Below are 20,864 nucleotides of genomic sequence, written 5' to 3' on the forward strand. Positions count from 1 at the left end.
TGAGAACCCCATTCTGAGTTATAGACAGCTAATTTCTCACTGTATCTTTACATGTCACAAAGATCATGATAGCTCCCTGAATTTTTTTTTTTTTTAAAGAGTACTGAAAGTTGGAACTCTAATGACTTAATCTTTTCCTAAAAGGTCCTGAGAATTTTGCAAAGAGATTGCACTGGTCATAGCAAACACCCTCTTCCAACAACACAAGAGAAGACTACACATGGACATCACCAGATGGTCAACACTGAAATCAGACTGATTATATTCTTTGCAGCCAAAGATGAAGAAGTTCTATACAGTCAGCAAAAACAAGACCAGGAGCTGACGGTGGCTTAGATCTTGAGCTCCTTATTGCTAAATTCAGACTTAAATTGAAGAAAGTAGAGAAAACCACTAGACCATTCAGTTATAACCTAAATCAAATCCCTTACAATTATACAGTGGAAGTGACAGATAGGTTCAAGGGATTAAAACTGATAGAGTTCCTGAAGAACTATGGATGGAGGTTCATGACACTGTACAGAAGGCAATGATCAAGACCATCCTCAAGAAAAAGAAATGCAAAAAGGCAAAACGGTTGTCTGAAGAGGCCTTACAAATAGCTGTGAAAAGAAGAGAAGCAAAAAGCAAAAGAGAAAAAGAAAGATATAAGCATCTGAATGCAGAGTTCCAAAGAATAGCAAGGAGAGATAGGAAAGCCTTCCTCAGTGATCAATGCAAAGAAATAGAGGAAAACAATAGAATAGGAAAGACCAGAGATCTCTTCAAGAAAATTAGATACTAAGGGAACATTTCATGCAAAGATGGGCACAATAAAGGACAGAAATGGTATGGACCTAACAGAAGCAGAAGATATTAAGAAGAGGTGGCAAGAATATACAGAAGAACTATATAAAAAATATCTTCACGACCCAGATAACCACAGTGCTGTGATCACTCACCTAGAGCCAGACATCCTGGAATGTGAAAGTCAAGTGGGCCTTAGGAAGCATCACTATGAACAAAGCTAGTGGAGGTGATAGAATTCCAGTTGAGCTATTTCAAATCCTGAAAGATGATGCTGTGAAAGTGCTGCACTCAATATGCCAGCAAATTTGGAAAACTCAACAGTAGCCACAGGACTAGAAAAGGTCAGGTTTCATTCCAATCCCAAAGAAAGGCAATGCCAAAGAATGTTCAGTGTATACTGCATAATTGCGCTCATCTCACAGGTGAGCAAGGTAATACTCAAAATTCTCCAAGTGAGGGTTTAACAGTATGTGAACCGTGAAATTCCAGATGTTCAAACTGCATTTAGAAAAGGCAGAGGAGCCAGAGATCAAATTGCCAACATCCGTTGGATCATCGAAAAAGCGAGAGAGGTCCAGAAAAACGTCTACTTCGACTTTATTGACTATGCCAAAACCTTTGACTATGTGTATCACAACAAACTGTGGAAAGTTATTCAAGAGATGGGAATACCAGACCACCTTACCTGCCTCCTGAGAAATCTGGATGTAGGTCAAGAAGCAACAGTTAGAACTGGACATGGAAAAACAGACTGGTTCCAAATCGAGAAAGAAGTATGTCAAGGCTGTTTATTGTCACCCTGCTTATTTAACTTATATGCAGAGTACATCATGAGAAATGCTGGGCTGGATGAAGCATTGAGCTGGAACCAAGATTGCTAGGAGAAATACCAATAACCTCAGATATGCAGATGACACCACCCTTATGGCAGAAAGTGAAGAGGAACTAATGAGCCTCTTGATGAAAGTGAAAGAGGAGAGTGAAAAAGTTGGTTTAAAAGTCAACATTCAGAAAACTAAGATACTGCATCTGGTCCCATTCACTTCGTGGCAAATAGATGGGGAAACAATGGAAACAGTGACAGACTTTATTTCTTTGGGCTTCAAAATCACTGCAGATGGCGACTGCAGCCATGAAATTAAAAGACGCTTGCTCCTTGGAAGAAAAGTTATGACCAACCTAGACAACATATTAAAAAGCAGAGCATTACTTTGCCAACAAATGTCCATCTAGTCAAAGCTTTGATTTTTCCAGTAGTCATGTACAAATGTGAGAGTTGGACTATAACGAATGCTGAGCTCCGAAGAATTGATGCTTTTGAACTGTGGTGTTGGAGAAGACTCTTGAGAGTCCCTTGGACTGCAAGGTGATGCAACCAGTCCATCCTAAAGGAAATCAGTCCTGAATATTCATTGGAGGGACTGATGCTGAAGCTGAAACTCCAGCTCGTTGGACACCTGATGTGAAGAACTGACTCATTTGAAATGACCCTGATGTTGGGAAAGATTGAAGACAGGAGGAGAAGGAGACAACAGAGGATAAGATGGTTGGATGGCTTCACTGACTCAATGGACATGAGTTGTAGTAAGCTCCAGGAGTTGGTGATGGACAAGGAAGCCTTGCGTGCTGCAGTCCATGGGGTCACAAGGAGTCTGACATGACTGAGCGACTGAACTGAACTGAACAGATCCCACCTCAAGCACTTCTGTTTTGGTAGACAGTAGTCACCATCTTCAGTGATTTTGGAGCCCCCCAAAATAAAGTCTGTCACTGTTTCCATTGTTTCCCTATCTATCTCCCATCTATCCTAAAAGTGTTAGATCTTCTTTTATACTAAAATTGGAGTTTTGAGCTAACACTATGAAAAGTTTATATTTTGAGTCAGACTGATCAACTGTATTGTTATTGACTGAATATGTGTTCCTTAAAATTCATATATTTAAATCCTACCCTCCAGTATGATGATATTAGGAGGTGGGAGATATTGACCATTGAGCCGGCTGCTGCTTTGTTGTTTACAGCATGGGCAAGATGCTTAAAGTCTAGGTCTTTGAACTCAGGTCAACCTTTAGAGACATTCATTTTAGTAGAACATATTTTACATTGAATTCTTTACTGATGTGGAGAAGAGTTGGACTTTCCAGGTGGCAACAGTGGTAAAGAATCAGCCTGCCAATGCAGGAAACACAAGAGACTAGGGTTCCATATCTGGGTAGGGAAGATCCCCTGGAGTAAGAAATGGCAACCCACTCCAGCATTCTTGCCTGGAATATTCCCTGGACGGAGGAGCCTCGTGGGGCTACAGTCCATGGGGTCACAAAGACATGACTGAGCACACACACATATGGAGAAGAGTTAAATTGAAACATAAAAGGTTGTACCAAAACAGAAGTGCTTGATGCCTCTGAAGTCCTTGTTTTATACTTAAGGGTGAGTTTTTTTGTTTTTTTTTTTTGAAGTTGTTTCTCAGGGTCTTTTTAAAATAAAAATATCTATAGGAAGGAAATTTTATGTCCTAGTGTCTCGGGTTGATTATGGCAGACTACTGGGATCAAGACAGTGCCAGTGATTTTTGAGGATACTCCAAACAGCCTGTCTAGGTTTACAGACTTGCCACTCTGCTGTACATGTTCAGAGGCTTAAGGAAGAAGGATTGGGGAGGGAAGAAAAAGGATTGGGGAGAATGACAAGAATAAATGATAATGTTTTTATAAAGGAAGTCATGAAATGAAGATATTTTAGTTATGTTGACAGAGTACTAAAAATATCCTAGCGGAGATCCTTACTCCTGCTCACCAAAATGGAAACTAGCAATGATGGCTGACACTATTCATGGTCAGAGAGGAGGTTCCTCTGGTGGTCACAGAGTTTGTTGAAAACAATTTCAAATTTTGATCAGATAATTAATTTGTTATTTGGCTCCATTTAAGGCCTCCTGAGTTGTGAGTGGTAGTTTTAAATATTCACATCTGTATTTCTCTTGGCATCTCTCTAGTCAGTCAGCTGTGTTTGACTCTTTGTGATCCCATGAACTATAGCCCACCAGGCTCCTTGTCCATGGAATTCTCCAGGCAAGAATACTGGTGTGAGTATAGATTTGACTTAACATAATGAGTAAAGCAGATAAAGCAAAAAAAAAAAGAAGAAGAAGAAGAAAGAAAAGACTTAGCCACCTTACCCAGTTTAAGTTAAATAGTTGAGGGAAGTCTTTGTAACAAAAAACTTATAAAAATATGACCAAAGTCTCATAATCCTGTCCATTCCATTAATATTCCACTGGGTGCCATAATAATGAATATCTTAATATATATGTATGTATATGTATATATGTATATATATATAATAACTTGTAGAAACCCCAGGAGTCAGACAGCTAGATAAATGCAAGAGAAAGCATAGTAAATTGTCTCTGGGGCACCCGATTCCCTGTTGCCTCACAAGAATCCAGTGGCGAGCCATTCACTTGTCAAGGAGCCCTTACTCTCTCTCTCTGGCTCATCATGCTCTCATTTTTTATGTCAACCATCTGAGAAAGTGGAGTGTTTTCCATATTATCTCCTGAGTCATACTATTTCTCCAGTCTCATGCAAGTCAGGTTTTTCTGGTTGTTATTTACCTACGTCATCTTCCTGAAGCTTGTCTTCCCTTCATTACAGCGGATGTGTTTGGGAGGTCATGCTTCTAAATGGTCTGCGTTTAGAAGGAAGGGAAAATCTCTAAGCATTTAATTTGGACAATTACGCATGTATAGGAGGAGACAGAAATTCACATGAAGGGAACGAGGAATTTTCCTTCTGCTGCTGGTTGCCACAAATAAAGAATCATTCCTTTTCCTTTTAGGGAAGGGAGTTGGTTTTAAAAGTTAGTTGTAACATTGCTGGAAATCTGATATGGGCCATAGAGTACTTCTTTGCAAGAGAGAGAAATGGACAAAATACAAATGGAAATAAAACAGTACTGTGGGAATTTAACATATCAATTCTTTCTCTTCTACCCAAGAATAGATTTATAAAGCACAAATACATTCTTTGACTTAACTAGAATATACAATTTTCAAAATGTATTAGCAAAATTAATTCTGTTTAGGTATATATGTAAATTCAATTATTCGGGAACTTTGGAGTCAGTATATCACATACTATGGTGCTTCCTAGGTGGCACCGTGATAAAGAATCTGCCTGCCAATGCAGGAGACACAAGAGACATGGATTTGATATCCCTGATTTGGGAAGATCCCCTGGAGTAGGAATGGCAACCCTCTCCAGTAGTCTTACCTGGGAAGTCCCATGGACAGGGGAGCCTGGTGAGCAAAGAGTCACAAAGAGTCGGACACAACTGAGTGAATGAGCGCATACATCATACAGCAATAGAAATTCCCTATCTGCTTAAAAATTAGTGAGTCTTCCTAACGAAGTGTTTAAAATGAGAGTCTGGATTATTAAACCCAGATCCTGAAAACCTGGGAAAGTAAAGTTTCCAGAGGAAATAATGACACACAACACACAAGCCAGAGATACCCTGTCATGAAGCATGGGTTGCTGGTGCCGGAAGGTTAACGATCACACACTTCTTCTTTATTCTTACCTTAATTGTTAAAAGGTAACTGTTAATCCCTTATGTAGCTGTAAGTATCCTTCGTTAGCAATACTTCCACACCTTGTGACCATGTGTCACCCCTGGGTTTTAAGGCACACCTAATCTGAACACCTGGTTTCTTTCATCATCCCTCCATTACCTCAAATTTTAAACTTCTGCGCCATGCCTGTTCTTCTTACCTTCAAACTGAAAGATGGTTGACTTCAAGTAAGAAATGATGGAAATTATGTCAAGCCAAACCTGTGTTAATTCTTCCCTTTAGAAATTTGAAATCAATAACATGATAAAGAGTAGATGTCTACATATTGGAGAAAAGGAAGCATAGCAGATTAGATACATATTTCATGCTGAAAAGGGATTTCTTGAAAAATAATTGAATAGCATTCAAGAACCTAAAACTTTATGAAAATAAAACTTGGATTTCTTCTTTATTTTAATTTTCTTCTGAAAATTATTTAGCAGTATACAGAGTCTGCCTGCAATGCAGGAGACTGGGGTTCAATCCGTGGGTGAAGATCCCCTGGAGAAGGAAATGGCAATCCACTCCAGTATCCTTGCCTGGAAAATGCCATGGACAGAGGAGCCTGGTGGGCTACCGTCCATGGGATCACAAGAGTCAGACACGACTTAGTGACTAAACCACCATACATTTTTCTCTCCAATTTCTCACTTTGAAAAGCTGGTTATTCTTAAATACATAAATGCCTAGGTTTATTCGCAAAAGAAATTTTTTCAAAAGCTTATTCATCTTGAACACAGTATCTACAGCTGTCCTGACCCTTCACTTAATGGTCATGCAGCCCATGACCACCTTCCTAGCCTCTTCTCTGTCTCTTCTCTGCTTGCACCATGTGCTTCAGTCATAATGCACTTTTTTGAGCTCCTCCATTGCATCGGCTTTGTTGTCAGGTCCAAAGTTCCTTTGCTTTTATTATTCCTGGTATTTGCACTGCATTCTTTCCTTCTTTCTTCCTCCCTCAGACATTCATAAAATCTTGAAGCTTTTCTGTCACTTTACAAATATTCTCTGACCCCAGTATGATTTCTGTTCCTCTTTGAAGTGCTCTCACAAGAACCAGAATTTATTCCCATCTTAGCCAGTTTACCTTTATGTTGCTTCTTTGGTGTTCTCACTTCTCTGGCCCAGATGATAAGCTCATCCCATTAGAAAAATATACACAGAATAGGCAGTTTTCCCCATTTGATATATCCTGCATCAGAACATTATTTTTTCAAAGTTTTAAAAATACGTTATAAACAAGGTCCTACTGTATAGCATAGACAGCTGTATACAACATCCTATGCTATGCTATGGTAAGTCACTTCAGTCGTGTCCGACTCTGTGCGACCCCATAGACGGCAGCCCACCAGGCTCCCCCATCCCTAGGATTCTCCAGGCAAGAACACTGGAGTGGGTTGCCATTTCCTTCTCCAATGCATGAAAGTGAAAAGTGAAAGTGAAGTCTCTCAGTCGTGTCCAACTCTTAGCGACCCCATGGACTGCAGCCTACCAGGCTCCTCCGTCCATGGGATTTTCCAGGCAAGAGTACTGGAGTGGGGTGCCATTGCCTTCTCCGACAACATCCTATGATAATCCATAATGGAAAAGACTACGTAAAAAAAGAGCATATATAAATGTATCACTGTACAGCAGTGATTAACACATTGTAAATCAACTGTATGTCAATAAATAAAAATAATAATGCCTCAAATTTGTATAATTATCTGCTAGGCTCTATATGAACTAGACTCCTCCATATCATCTCCTGAAACTCTTCCCTTCACTTCTACATGTCAACCCCACTGACATTCTTGCAGTGTTTCCAAGAATTGATGCCATTTTCTGCCTGGAGGAAATCTTATTTCTACCTCATCACAAACATTGTTCCCCAACCAAGAACACTGTTTATTCCCTACCTCTCCATTTCACCTGGAAAAGTTTGATTCATCTTCTGATTTCTGGACTTGGCAGAGATATTCATATACTCAACCTCAGTTAGGTCCTCCCAACACAGTCACAGTGCAGTAAGCATTTTGTTTGTAGAACATATCATAGCCTTAGCTCAATTATTATGTAGGTAATTATATTTATAATATAAATCTCCCAACTAGACTATAAGTTCCAAGGGGTAGTGACAATGGCTGTCTTTCTCAAGAAACTATTTTCGTAAATCTCTGGGGAGTTTTGAGCATGTGTTGGAACAGTGAATAATGGAGTTCAGAAAATATGCAGTGGTTCGGAAATACTGCAAGACAAGGATGTAGGGCTGGATCATAAAAGATCCTAGCTGACATGACAAAGAATTGATATTTTATCCTAAAGGCAGTCTACCGACTGAGCTAGCTGCGTGGCTAAAGACAGTCAAAATTCAACAAATGTTTATAAGCTGAAGTGATCTAATCTATGTTTTAAAGAATAAATCTGGCAGCAGGTTATATAGCTAATAAGGTAGAGACTGAAATCCAAGAGACTTATTACAGTAGATTATAAAAAATGACTATACGTGTCTTCTTGCCTCATGGGCACATCCTCTTGGCAATGTGACTTGGTGATTCTTCCTATTCTAAGCCTTTAAATTTGAGCTTGACCATGTGACTTGCTTTGACCAATGAGGCATTCAGATGTTACACTGGGGGTGGCTGGGAGTTGACTGGAAAGTCGGAGGCCACCACATGAAGTAACCTTCATTGAAGCAGTGGATTCTAACCACATTTAAATCTCCTCCACATATGTGTATATGTATAACATTCCCTACCCTCATTAGAAACAGCTCTCATTTCAGCAGTGATTCTCAGTGGTGCATACTGGAATCATGAGGTGGGAGGAGGCATATTTAATTTGATTACAGTTCTCAGGAGATTCCAACCTACTCTATGATGACAAATTGAAAGCCATGGATCATTCATGGATCAATAAATGAATAGTTAATGTAGCTGGGGAGTTAGTAAGCACCACAAAGGAAGTAGCATTTAGCCAGATCTGAAAAGGAAGAACAAATATTCATTGGATGGAGAAGTGCAGGAATGGTATGTCAAAGAAAATAGTATGTACAAAGGCAAACCTTGTGTCCAGAATGACTGATTTTAATTTGTGAGCTCTTTGCTCTTTTATTTCTAAACAACTGGACACACACTCTCTAGTGTCTGAATTTTGCTGATAGGCATTATTATTAAGGAAATTATAGAATATATTTTGCAGAGTCAACAGTTTAGAAAGAAGTCATTCAAATAAATTATCATGACGATTGTCACCTTTCCTCAAAATATTCTTATTTTTAGGAAACTGCTTTAAAATCATCAAGTCATGTCCATCTAAATCTCATTCCCTAAAGTAAGTTCCATACAAGTAACGACAGGATTTGAGGATTATTTTACTTGCCTCCATTGTCAGTTTCAGTAACTCTAAAATCATGTTGACTTTATGAAATTTAATCTAATCATGGTTTTGTGGCATCTGTTCATAAAAGTCTCTCATGAAAGCATCAATATCAATCAAGATCTAATTCCTGATTCCCATATGTACAGAATTTTAGTATTTTCCTTAAAACACAAACATACTCCCTCACAGTAAATAAGTTTATGAATGAAATTACTGCCTTAAAATTCTTCTGTAATTCTTTTCAATGGAGCATATAGAACACCTTTTCTCACACATAATAGGATTAATCTTTAATAGCATCATCTTCTGCAAACAGGTGCAAACCCTGTTTGCCCTCAGGGAAAGACCAGTCAATGAGAAGTTATTCTGGTGATGTAATGCTTGTTAACTTACTCTTTCTCAAACATGATTGGGGAAAATGCTTTTCAGAGCATCAGACCGGTATTGAACTTAACTCTTTTCACAAACATGTCACTTAGGACAGCCTTGAAATAGTTATGCAAAGTAATTAGACTAAGAGAATTTCTTTTAAGCATTGGCATCTGTACCCATTGGCATTTGCCAGTGATAATTCCTCATATTTCTTGAGAAATCACTTACTTCCATACCCTGGTCCTTATGTAAATAGAAAAAGAATACATTAACATTAGCCAGCAGCAGCAAAACTTAGCAGTTCTTTCTCAGACACAGATCCTAATTAAAATCCAATCAAAAGCAATAGAGATCTTATATTTTTTAAATCAAATTCAACACAATCTGCCTCTCATGACTCTGTACAAATTCTATTTTCATACCTGACTAGTTATGTCAAAGATAAAAATATCTGAAATAAGTATTTGAATAAAACCAAATGTGTTCACAGTGATGTCATAAAATTCTGCCTAGGGATAATTTACAAGGCTCTGTTGACACAGCTAAATGCTCATGGAAGTCCAGAGAAGTCCTCACCCAAGACAGGTGAAGATCCATTACCCATCACATAGTCTTGATTCTATGAAGTGATTGGACAGGACAGATACATGTTGGTTTGCATAGTAAAGTGTGCAGGACAGCAGACATAGAGCCACACATTTCAGGCAGTTGTTATTTCATGTGACAGCTCATTCTCATTCCCTATTCCTCCACCTCAAGCCTCACTTTTTTAGCAAAAGAATGCAATAGTAAGCATGTTGTGAAAAACATAATTTCAAAGAGGAGGGTCATAACACCTGAGCAGACCAGTGGTTTATCTGATCTGAATTTCACCCAAGAGAAAGCAACTCAGACTGCTAAGCCAGCTGAAATTTAAGTGCTGACATAATTCAAAGATGATGAACTCTGAGTACTCACAGTAAAATTGGAGGTAAATTACTATATCAGAACTTTCTCCTTTTTGTTTCTTTTTTCTTAATATCCTCTTAACCCTTTGAGAAAACTGAGTTGATTTGGGGCACATGAGCCTTTCTTGGAGCTTTTCCACTTGTTCAGGTCATGGTAATACAGTTGCATTGGGATGAGGTGGAATTATGGAACCATAAAATGATTCAAGCCTGACTGTGAATAATGTCTCTACCATATTGGAGAATGATAAGTCATTTTAAGTTCAGTGAGCCACTTTCTTCAGCTATTGAAATGATAATTAAATGTCAATTATTAAAATGATGTGTCTACAATTCTTGGCAAATAGTAAGTATTCAATGGATACTGCCTATGGTTATTACTATTTTTCCATATAAAAATAATTTCAAGCCACTTCACTTTTCAAAGTTGAAAACCAAATTATATAAAAAAATGATTGTATACCCAGAATGGATTCCCAATTTTGTCTGCTTCTATCTTTTAACTATGAAATAAACCATTTTGTTTTCCATTGAGTATTTACTTTGATCTTGATTCTTAATGTATCACATTATGCAGTAGTATTCTATTTTTATCTATTAATATTTCAAAGTCAGTGCTTTACAAATATATGATTTTACATGCTATCAGTATAAATAATAGCAGTACAGTACATTTCTTCTAGAGATCTGATGCAATTTTTAAAGACATTTTTCTCTAATCCTATAGAAAAGGTCCTGGAAGGCACTGTTGATACCATCAAGTTAGCTTATTCAAAAGTGAAAAATGCAGTTTGTCACACTCCAGCTACTTATGTAGCTTGAGAATTCAGTAAATTAACTTGAACTAAATTGTTTTGATGCTGTCTATATCCAGTCAAAAACACAGACACATTTCTGCAAACTGATTTTAGATTTTAAATTTCAACAACTACTTACTTCATGTTTTCATAACTTACTGAATGCCTCACCTGTGCATGGAGAAGTTCTAAGATTAAGAAAGACAATAGTCACCCCAAAGACAGTTTCTGCCTTCTAGGGGCCAGTGTCTAATTAAAGGAACAGCACACTGTGCTAAATTTCATAACAGAGTTTGGTAAAAAGTGACTGGAAACATAGATGGTAACACTTTTAATTTAATGTTGACGGGGGAGAATTTTTGAGAAAAATTATGAACAGGTAACATTTTATTGGCTTTAAAAGGATAATAAATAAAAGGGGTTGTTTATTTGGAAAAGGTAGCAGTATATTCCAGGTGGAAGGAATAACAAGAGCAAAGGAAGGAAGGACTGAGAATTCATATTGATTTGTGAATTGACTGTTGACACAGCCTAGTGTTTCTGCAGAATAGAGTACATTGGACTGAATTATGGCCAGGAAAGGACATGCTTCCTGTATAGAGGCACATTTTGGAAAAACAAAATATTATCTCCCAAATCATAATACCCTTATCCTTTCTTTGTTATATACTATGAGACGAATCATGATGTACACTAGCGGGCTTTTTTGGTGTGTGATATCTTCAAGCTTATCTGGACTTTTCTTCAAGTAAAAGAATGTTATTCCTTTGATTTTCCTATGATTAAAAGGCCCAGATGGAGCTAGTGGTAAAGGATCTGCATGCCAATGCAGGAGACCTAGGAGAAATGAGTTAGATCCCTGGGTTGGAGAGATTCCCTGGAGTAGGAGATAGCAATGCACTCCAGTATTCTTGGCTGGAAAACACACAGAGACGCCTTGCAGGCTACAGTCCATGGGGTCGCAGAGTCAGACATGACTGAGCACACACACACACATATGAGTAAAAACTTACAATATACTAATACACTTAAGATAAATGCAAATTTTAAAAATCATATTTCAAAAAGGCAATGTAAATTGTACAAAAGTAATGCTTAATTAAGATTTCAAAAACATCTACTGATTTCATGTTTGTAGAAGCATCTAAGAGTAAACTTTTAAAAGGCAATATATCTAAATAGTATGTGACTAATGAGGTCAGAGTATGCATTAAAGTATTCTGTATGCTAACTTTGTGTTAAAAGAGTTACCTGGGAAAACTTCATTTTTCTTATTCACACGGTGAAACACTGAACCAGTAGGTCAATTCATAAAGCCATTCACCTGTAATATTGTGGGTGTGAGAACATTCTTAAATATAACTTGCTAAAAATTCTCTGTAATTTTCTTTGAGTATATTCACTGAAGAAGAAATCTTTATTCATACCTTAGAACAGGACTATGTGTATTTGCTCAGTTAATTTGAATATCTTTAATGTTTTTATTAGACTTGCACTGGAATGTATTATCCACATATACATGATGCTATTGTTATAACAAGGCTTTCCTGATGGCTCAGACAGTAAAGAATCTGCCTGTAATTCAGGAGACCAGGGTTCAATCCCTAAGTCAGGAAGATCTCCTGGAGGAGGGAATGATTAACCACTACAGTGTACTTTCCTGGAGAATTCCATGGACAGAAAAGCCTGGCAAGACTATTTTAATTTAACGGATGGTGCTAAACTGTTTGTATCCTGTCTTCCCTTTAGAGACTAATATCATGTATTCTAGAAATAGTTAACTGGAATTACACATAACTGAGTCAATCACTGGAAAAGATCAGTTTTCATTCCAATCCCAAAGAAAGGCAGTGCCAAAGAATGTTCAAACTACCACACAATTGCACTCATCTCAAATGCTAGCAAAGTATTGCTCAAAATTCTTCAAGCCAGGCTTCACCAGTACGTGAACCAAGAACTTTCAGATGTTCAAGCTGGATTTAGAAAAGGCAGAGGAACCAGAGATCAAATTGCCAACATCTGTTGGATCATAGAAAAAGCAAGAGAATTCCAGAAAAACATTTACTTCTGCTTTATTGATTACACCAAAGCCTTTGACTGTGTGGATCACAGCAAACTGGAAAATCCTTCAAGAGATGGAAATACTAGGCCACTTTACCTGCCTCCTGAGAAATCTGTATGCAGGTCAAGAAGCAACAGTTTGAACGGGATACCGAACAATGGACCGGTTCCAAATTGGGAAAGGAGTACATCAAGGCTGTATGATAGTCACCCTGTTTATTTAGTTTATATGCAGAGAGTACATAATGCGAAATGCCAGACTGAATGAAACTCAGGCTAGAATAAAGATTGCGGGGAGAAATGTCAGTAACCTCAGATATACAGATGACACCACTCTTATGGCAGAAAGCAAAGAATTAAAGAACCTCTTGAGGAAAGTGAAAGAGAAGAGTGAAAAAGCTGGCTTAAAAGTCAACATTCAAAAAACAAAGATCATGGCATCCAGTCCCATCACTCCATGGCAAATAGATTGTGAAACATTGGAAAGAGTGAGAGACTTTATTTTCTTGGCCTCCAAGATCACTGCAGATGGTGACTGCAGCCATGAAATTAAAAGATGCTTGCTCCTTGGAAGAAAAGCTATGACAAACCTAGATAGCGTATTAAAGCAGAGACATTACTTTACTAACAAAGGTCCACCATCTAGTCAAAGTAGTCATGTATGGATGTGGGCTCAATTCAGTTCAGTCGCTCAGTCACGTCCAACTGTTTGCGACCCCATGGACTGCAGTATACCAGGCTTCCCTGTCCTTTACTATCTCCCAGAGCTTGCTCAAACATCCAACCATCTCATCCTCTGTCGTCCCTTTCTCCTCCCACCTTCAATCTTTCCCGCATCAGAGTCTTTTCCAATGAGTCCATTCTTCTCATCAGGTGGCCAAAGTATTGGAGTTCAGCTTCAGCATCAGTCCTTCCAATGAATGTTCAGGACTGATTTCCCTTAGGATGGACTGGTTGGATCTCCTTGCAGTCCAAGGGACTCTCAAGAGCCTTCTCCAATACTACAGTTCAAAAGCATCAATTCTTTGGTGCTCAGTTTTCTTTATAGTCCAACTCTCACATCCATACATGACCACTGGAAAAACCATAGCTTTGACTAGACGGACCTTTGTTGGCAAAGTAATGTCTCTGCTTTTGAATATGCTGTCTAGGTTGGTCACAGCTTTCCTTCTGAGGAGCAAGTGTCTTTTAATTTCATGGCTGCAGTCACCATCTGCAGTGATTTTGGAGCCCCCCCAAATAAAGTTTCTCATTGTTTCCATTGTTTCCCCACCTATTTGCCATGAAGTGAGAGTTGGACCATAAAGAATCCTGAATGCCAAAGAATTGATATTTTGAACTGTGGTGTTGGAGAAGACTCTTGAGAGTCCCTTGGACTGCAAGGAAATCAAACCAGTCAATCCTAAAGGAAATCAGTCCTGAATATTCATTGGAAGGACTGATGCTGAAGTTGAAGCTCCAATACTTGGGCCACCTGATGCAAAGAAGTGATTCATAGAAAAGACCCTGATGCTGGGAAAGATTGAAGGCAAAAGGATAAGGAAATGACAAAGGATGAAATGATTGGATGGCATCACCAACTTGATAGACATGAATTTGAGCAAGCTCCGGGAGTTGATGATGGACAGGGAAGCCTGGCGTGCTGCAGTCCATGGGGTCGCAAAGAATCAGACACAACTGAGTGATTGAACTGAACTGAGTCAATCATGGGTTACAGATTTTCTTTTATTAAACTTTTTATTTTGTATTGGAGAATAGTCAACTAACAATGTTGTGATAGTTTCAGGTGTACAGCAAAGGGACTCAGCCATACATTTACATGTATCTATTATTCCCCAAACTTCGTCCCATCCATGCTGCCACATAATATTGAGCAGAGTTCCCTGTGCTATACAGTAGGTTAGATTTTCATCATGTAACACTAACTGAGCTGCATGAAGTTTTATGCTACAGTGTTGGCCTCATGTTTTTTCTATACACATTCAATATCATATACAGAAGTGTGTGTATGTGTGTTACAGTCTGCTTCATTGTAAAAATTATTTGGGGATGCTAGAGTTATACATGTAATGTAGAAAAATTCAGTGTATTCTGTTAATTAAACAAAGAAACCCTTGGACTGAGATGGCTCTAATGCCCCAGCCGTCTACATAAGCAAATCAAAATCTAGGTCTGGAAATGCCTCAAGGTTACAAAATTGAAAGCTAAGGACAGCCTATCACAAACAGCCAACTAGGCTATAAAGCTGGGCATTAAAGCTATAACTAATAAGTGGTTTTCTTGCTTTGTTTCCACCTTTTCTCTGTAAGTCGCTCCAGTTGTTGAAAGCTTTCCAACTACTTCAGGTTTGGTGCTGCTGGATTTGACTCCATTTTTGTGCAGATAAACTCTTAAGTTTTAAAATATTCACTTCAGTTTTTACAGTTTTAACAGTTCCATATGTTTAAAGATATGAAATTCTGAGAAAAAATAAGAAATTTTTCTGTTTCCTCCATCAGCTGTTAAGAAGAAGGCTAGCTTTATCACTCCAGTTCCGGGAGGCGTGGGACCCATGACGGTGGCAATGCTTCTCAAGAACACCCTTTTGGCAGCTAAAAAAATCATTTACTAGATCACGTGAAGGAATAAAGCAAACTGAAGTCATGCTACGTATATTTATTTGACAAAAGGCAAAAATCTTTATATTTTACTACAAAGCTATTTCTACATTGTATTTATTTTTTCATGGGTAGAATCATTGTGGATCAGATGATTCACACAATCTTATGCATTTCCTGCTAATATTTACTGGAATATTTTGAATGGATTTTGAGTTTTAGGAAAAAAGAAAACAACTGCAATGACACTTTGGTAACAATTGCTTGTTTTGTGAATAATATTTGTTCATAATGTTAAAACAATAAAGGGCTCATAAGAAATGCATATATTTTTGACACAAAATCACAAATTGTGTGTCTTCAACAAACACGTTGTCAGCCAAATAGGCTCCTTTGTAAAATGTAATTTAGATTTTGCCATAATCGTACTCAATTTTATATATATTTTACAGTCTATATTGTATGCTGAAAGATAGGACTAAGTTGTGTCCGACTCTTGTGATCCCATGAACTGTAGCCTGCCATCATGTTCCTCTGCCCATGGGATTCTCCAGGCAAGAATACTGAAGTGGGTTGCCATTTCCTTCTCCGGGGAACTTTCCCAATGCAGGAATTGAACCCAGGTCTCCTGCATTGAAGGCAGATACTTTACTGACTGAGCTACGTGGGAAGCCCATATTGTATGCTGAGAAAGAGCAAAAGAGCTTACTTGCTAAAAGAAAGATAAAATATTAAGCATAAAATTTTGATCTCATATACTTCCCAAATGTACTCCCCAAGGCATACTAATGAAAAACTATGCTCCATTCAAGGAAAGAAAAATGTGCAAGGAACCCTAAAAATGCCATGCTACTTGGAAAGGTATTGATTATTTCAAATTGTGAATGACTACTTGACATAGTAAAAATTCAATAAGAATATGTTAGGCTTACATGTAATTTCTTTGTTCTCCTACAAACATTTGAATAATACGTTCCACAAATCTAGAACTCTAATAGCAAAATATGACACAATGTGCCACAGCTACTCCTTAGGATATGACTAAAAACCTACTGCTTTTTGCCCACAGTTCTTTTCTCTTACGGCATTTGGTTCTCCAGTAGATGCCATGTTTTTAACGCAATTTAAATTATAAAATACATGTGCCTGTCAGTTGAAGGCTATTTGAGACTACCCTAGGCACATAATTGTATTGTTGTCATGCCCAAATCCCAGTGTGTTAATGTACCAATAATGATTCTTACCCAATGCATGTCTTTGTGTACTCTTAATCATTTGTGTGAAAATAGACTAGATGTTTATAATTAATAGTATTTCAACTGTATAATAAAATCAGTTTGGAAAGAAATACATGTCTTCTTTTTTCCTAAGCTAGAAGTTTCCTTGTTCATATACTCGTTATCTATTTCTTCGCAGCACGCTGGGGAGATGTACAAATGTCTCAAAAAGGAAAGAAAATGTTCTGTAGCCCATTCCACACTAATCTTGGTCTGATAACCTTGATAGTAGTTTTTTAATTTATTTTTGGCTGTGTTGGATCTTCGTTGCTGCACAGGCTTTTCTCTAGTTGCGGCGAGTGGGAGCTACTCTTTGTTGCGGTATGGGGGCTTCTCACTGCAGTGGCTTCTCTTGTTGCAGAGCACGGGTTCTGGGGCGGGCAGGCTTCAGTAGTTTCAGCTCCCAGGATAGGTTCAGTAGTTGTGGGGCAGCATGTGAGATCTTCTTGGACCAGGCATTGAACCCACGTCTCCTGCATTGGCGGGTGGATTCTTTACCACTCAGCCACCTGGGAAGCCGCTTGATGGTAGTTTAAAATCAAAGATCCCAAGCAAACATGTCAGAAAGGCCCTCATTAATATATAAGTGCCCCAAATTCCCAAAACGAACAATGACTATTGCAGTGGGGTCAAGACTATCACAATAGAAGAGATTGAAATCAACTCCACATATAGCTGAGACATCAATGGATTTATAGGCAATGAAAAGAGTGAGGGGATCAGTAGATGGAAAATTACTAAGAGAACTTGATTAGATATCAAGGCTGGAAGGATTTTTGTTAAACTACCTCACCAGGATTCTTGTTAAAGTTCAGTTCAGTTCAGTCGCTCAGTTGTGTCCGACTCTTTGCGACCCCATGAATCGCAGCATGCCAGGCCTCCCTGTCCAAAAGTTAGGTCAATATAAAGGGTGGGAGAGGAGGAATTTAATCAGATATGGCAAGAGGACAAGGAGCAGGGCAGGGGTATTCTCTATAAACTAACAACAGATTTCTTTGCTAAAACTGAGCTCAATAGTCTAATTCGATGCCTAGTTAAGAAAAGGATTCAGAGGAGCCTAGCTAAAGTTTGGTCAAGAAGGAAGCCTTTGTTAACACATAAAGGAAATGAAGTTGGTTCATCAGTATCATAACTTTATTTATGGATATTATTTGGGATCTATAAAAGATAGATATATGATTGTCTTGTGAAGGAGATTTGTACAAGTTCCCTTCTCCTACAAGTATCTGTAAAAAGGACCCTGAAGGACTAGTGAGGACTGAATAATAACATGAAGACATGGAGGTGAGAATGAGCTTAGCAAATACATATGAAATCAAGGGCAACAGTCAGACTGAAGTGAAAAATGTATGTTGCAGAGTGGTGGAAATATAGCTGAATAATAGCAGAAATGGATTAGAAAAAGCCTGGATAAATCAGAATTTGGACTATAGTTAGTCAGTGATAGAACATGGAAGTTGAAGCCTGGAGGATGTTATCACTGATTATCATGAGAAAATTGTAAAGAGGAGCTGATTTGGAGGAGAGATAATATGTTCAGTTGAAGACATGTTGTGTTTGCAGTGATGACATAATACATAAATCAAAGTCCTAACATAATATCACTCGGAATTGAAAATAATTTATGGCTAGTGGTGAAAATTTAGGACACAGTAATGATGCTAAAGCTGAAACTCCAGTACTTTGGCCACCTCTTGTGAAGAGTTAACTCATTAGAAAAGACTCTGATGCTGGGAGGGATTGGGAGCAGGAGGAGAAGGGGACAACAGAGGATGAGATGGCTGGATGGCATCACCAACTCAATGGACATGAGTTTGGGTGAACTCCAGCAGTTGGTGATGGACAGGGAGGCCTGGCGTGCTGCAATTCATGGGGTTGCAAAGAGTCGGACATGACTGAGCGACTGAACTGAACTGAACTGAACTGAGTGTGTGTTAACCACTATATTTCTAGCCTTTTTGACCTCTGTATACACCCTGCATCTTTCTAATCTTATTCAATAGTAATAGCTATCCTTAACTGAGAGTGTGCTATATGTTTTACATTTTTGAGGTTGTTGTTACTGACATTTTGCATTTGATATATGAGTAAATCAACCCATGAGGTTATGAAAAAGTCTCAGCCAAGGCCAAATGGGTAGGAAAGGTAGAACTGAAATTCAAAGAAAGGTCTGTTGGGTAATATGAGCCAGAACCCACTCTCTTTTCTATCACTCTATCCCCTCAGTTGCCCACCTCCCTGCCACCTAGAATCCTTTCTCTTATCATTATATTTCTAAATTCTACTTGCTATTTAAGATTCACTTCAAATGAAACTCATCCAAGAGAAATGCTGTGAGACTTTGACTAAGTCCTACCTCTGAACTCTCATACTCATTTATGTACACATTCATGGCAGTCATCTATCTCTACCCAGCACTGTAGTTAAGTATGTATTTTCCTTGACTCACTCTAGTTCCTTGAGGTCAGAGTCCATGTATGATTTGTCTACTTGTCTTACAAATATTGGATGTTAGAGGCATAAAGTAGTTTATGATTGAATGGGTGACAGCTGAATTCATGAGAATTACAGATTAAGTTTAGAGAAAGATAAGCAATGTGCTGGTGACCCTTTCCTGCAAATGTCCAAAAACAAATTGTGACTTTTAGTCAAAGAGCAAGCAAGAAAGAAAAAATGGAAGGAGAGGAGAGGAGCAAAGAGATGAAGAGAGGAAAAGAAAGGAAAAGAAACTGTTAAGTGGGAGAGGGAAGGAAAAAATAAACTTAAGGGGGAGGGGCGGGAAGAGAAGGCACTTTCAGAGTTGCTTATGACTAGAGAGAGATGACAGAGAAGGTGATGGCACCCCACTCCAGTACTCTTGCCTGGAAAATCCCATGGACGGAGGAGCCAAGTAGGCTGCAGTCCGTAGGGTCGCTAAGAGTCGGACACGGCTAAGCAACTTCACTTTCACGTTTCACTTTCATGCATTGGAGAAGGAAATGGCAACCCACTCCAGTGTTCTTGCCTGGAGAATCCCAGGGACGGGGGAGCCTGGTGGACTGCCATCTCTGGGGTCGCACAGAGTCGGACACGACTGAAGCGACTTAGCAGCAGCAGCAGTAGCAGCAGAGAGAGATGAATAAATTAAAAAGACAGTAAAAATGGTCAGAGGGAAAAATGATAGATGGGCATTGTAGCTCTTCACTTTCTTTCTCATTCTAACATGCATCAAGAATACAAATATCCATATGGCCACTTTACAGTACCCACCATCCCCATTCTTCAGAATTGCTGAGGGACTCCCTGATGAGAGGACTGAAGACATGAACATTGGAGATTTCCTACTTAGAGTGTACGTGGAATCCATCAGGATGAGTCCTAGAGGAAAAGAAACAAAGGATAACTTGGAGCTATTTTCATAAGCTCAGGTGGTAGATGAGTTTATATTGATATTATAATAATATTATGTGGCTTAGTTCACCAGAGTGGAGAAACATTTAGAGAGACAGCGGTCCACTTCTCTCAGTCCAAATATGTGCAGAAGCCACGGTTCATTTAATGTTTAGATTCTTATGGTAAAGGTAATTTACTTAAATCTTGATTTTAGGAGATAATGTGAATTCCTTTAAGGTCAGTATACTGACTCCTACCAGAGGACGCAGCTGGGGAAATGGAAAGGACGCGTGACCTGGAATCCTGAACAGATTCAAGTCCCAACTCTAGGGTGTGTCCTCTGGCAAGTCACTTAATTTCTTTCGAGTCTTCATTCTTTATTTGTTATATGGGTATTAAAACAAGACCTGTTGTTTATTGCTTTCTTCACTCAAGATAGATTGAGTATGCTCTATATATTAGGCATTGGATTTGTTGGGGCCAGCCAGGATTACTGAAGACAAATTTGAGATGTGTGTGAAAACCTTCTGCAAATGCAAAGCACTGTTAAATACCAGTTATCAGTTACTACAAAGATGTTGTTGTACTATGTCCCAGTCTTTGGAATAAAGGTATTTAACATTATTCCTAGCATCTTCCTCCTGAAACTGCAATTGGTTGTGGTTTATTTAATCCTT

General features: G+C 38.5%; 1 protein-coding gene and 1 long non-coding RNA gene across 7 annotated transcripts in view; one reads left to right on the top strand and one right to left on the bottom strand.

Moving 5' to 3' along the window:
• The window catches only part of MTHFD2L (methylenetetrahydrofolate dehydrogenase (NADP+ dependent) 2 like), a 146,798-nt gene extending 129,941 nt beyond the window's left edge, over positions 1-16,857 (top strand). The window contains exon 8 of one of the 4 annotated variants that reach the window (XM_070372510.1): positions 145-10,487. In XM_070372510.1, coding sequence (XP_070228611.1) covers positions 145-182 — 38 coding nt within the window. In that variant the 3' untranslated portion in view covers positions 183-10,487. Of the gene's footprint in view, positions 1-144; positions 10,488-15,439 lie in introns of those variants that run through there. The other 3 variants (XM_070372509.1, XM_070372512.1, XM_070372513.1) reach the window with 3 other exon arrangements.
• Positions 16,858-17,052: 195 nt separating this feature from the next.
• LOC138988233 (uncharacterized) overlaps positions 17,053-20,864 on the bottom strand; it is a 67,952-nt gene continuing 64,140 nt past the window's right edge. The window contains exons 3-4 of one of the 3 annotated variants that reach the window (XR_011464522.1): positions 20,065-20,172; positions 17,053-17,335 (exon numbers count right to left, since the gene is read on the bottom strand). This is a non-coding gene — a long non-coding RNA (uncharacterized lncRNA). Of the gene's footprint in view, positions 17,336-19,742; positions 20,173-20,864 lie in introns of those variants that run through there. The other 2 variants (XR_011464520.1, XR_011464521.1) reach the window with 2 other exon arrangements.

This window comes from Bos mutus, chromosome 6, assembly GCF_027580195.1.
Source record: "Bos mutus isolate GX-2022 chromosome 6, NWIPB_WYAK_1.1, whole genome shotgun sequence".
Classification (NCBI taxonomy): Eukaryota; Metazoa; Chordata; class Mammalia; order Artiodactyla; family Bovidae; genus Bos; species Bos mutus.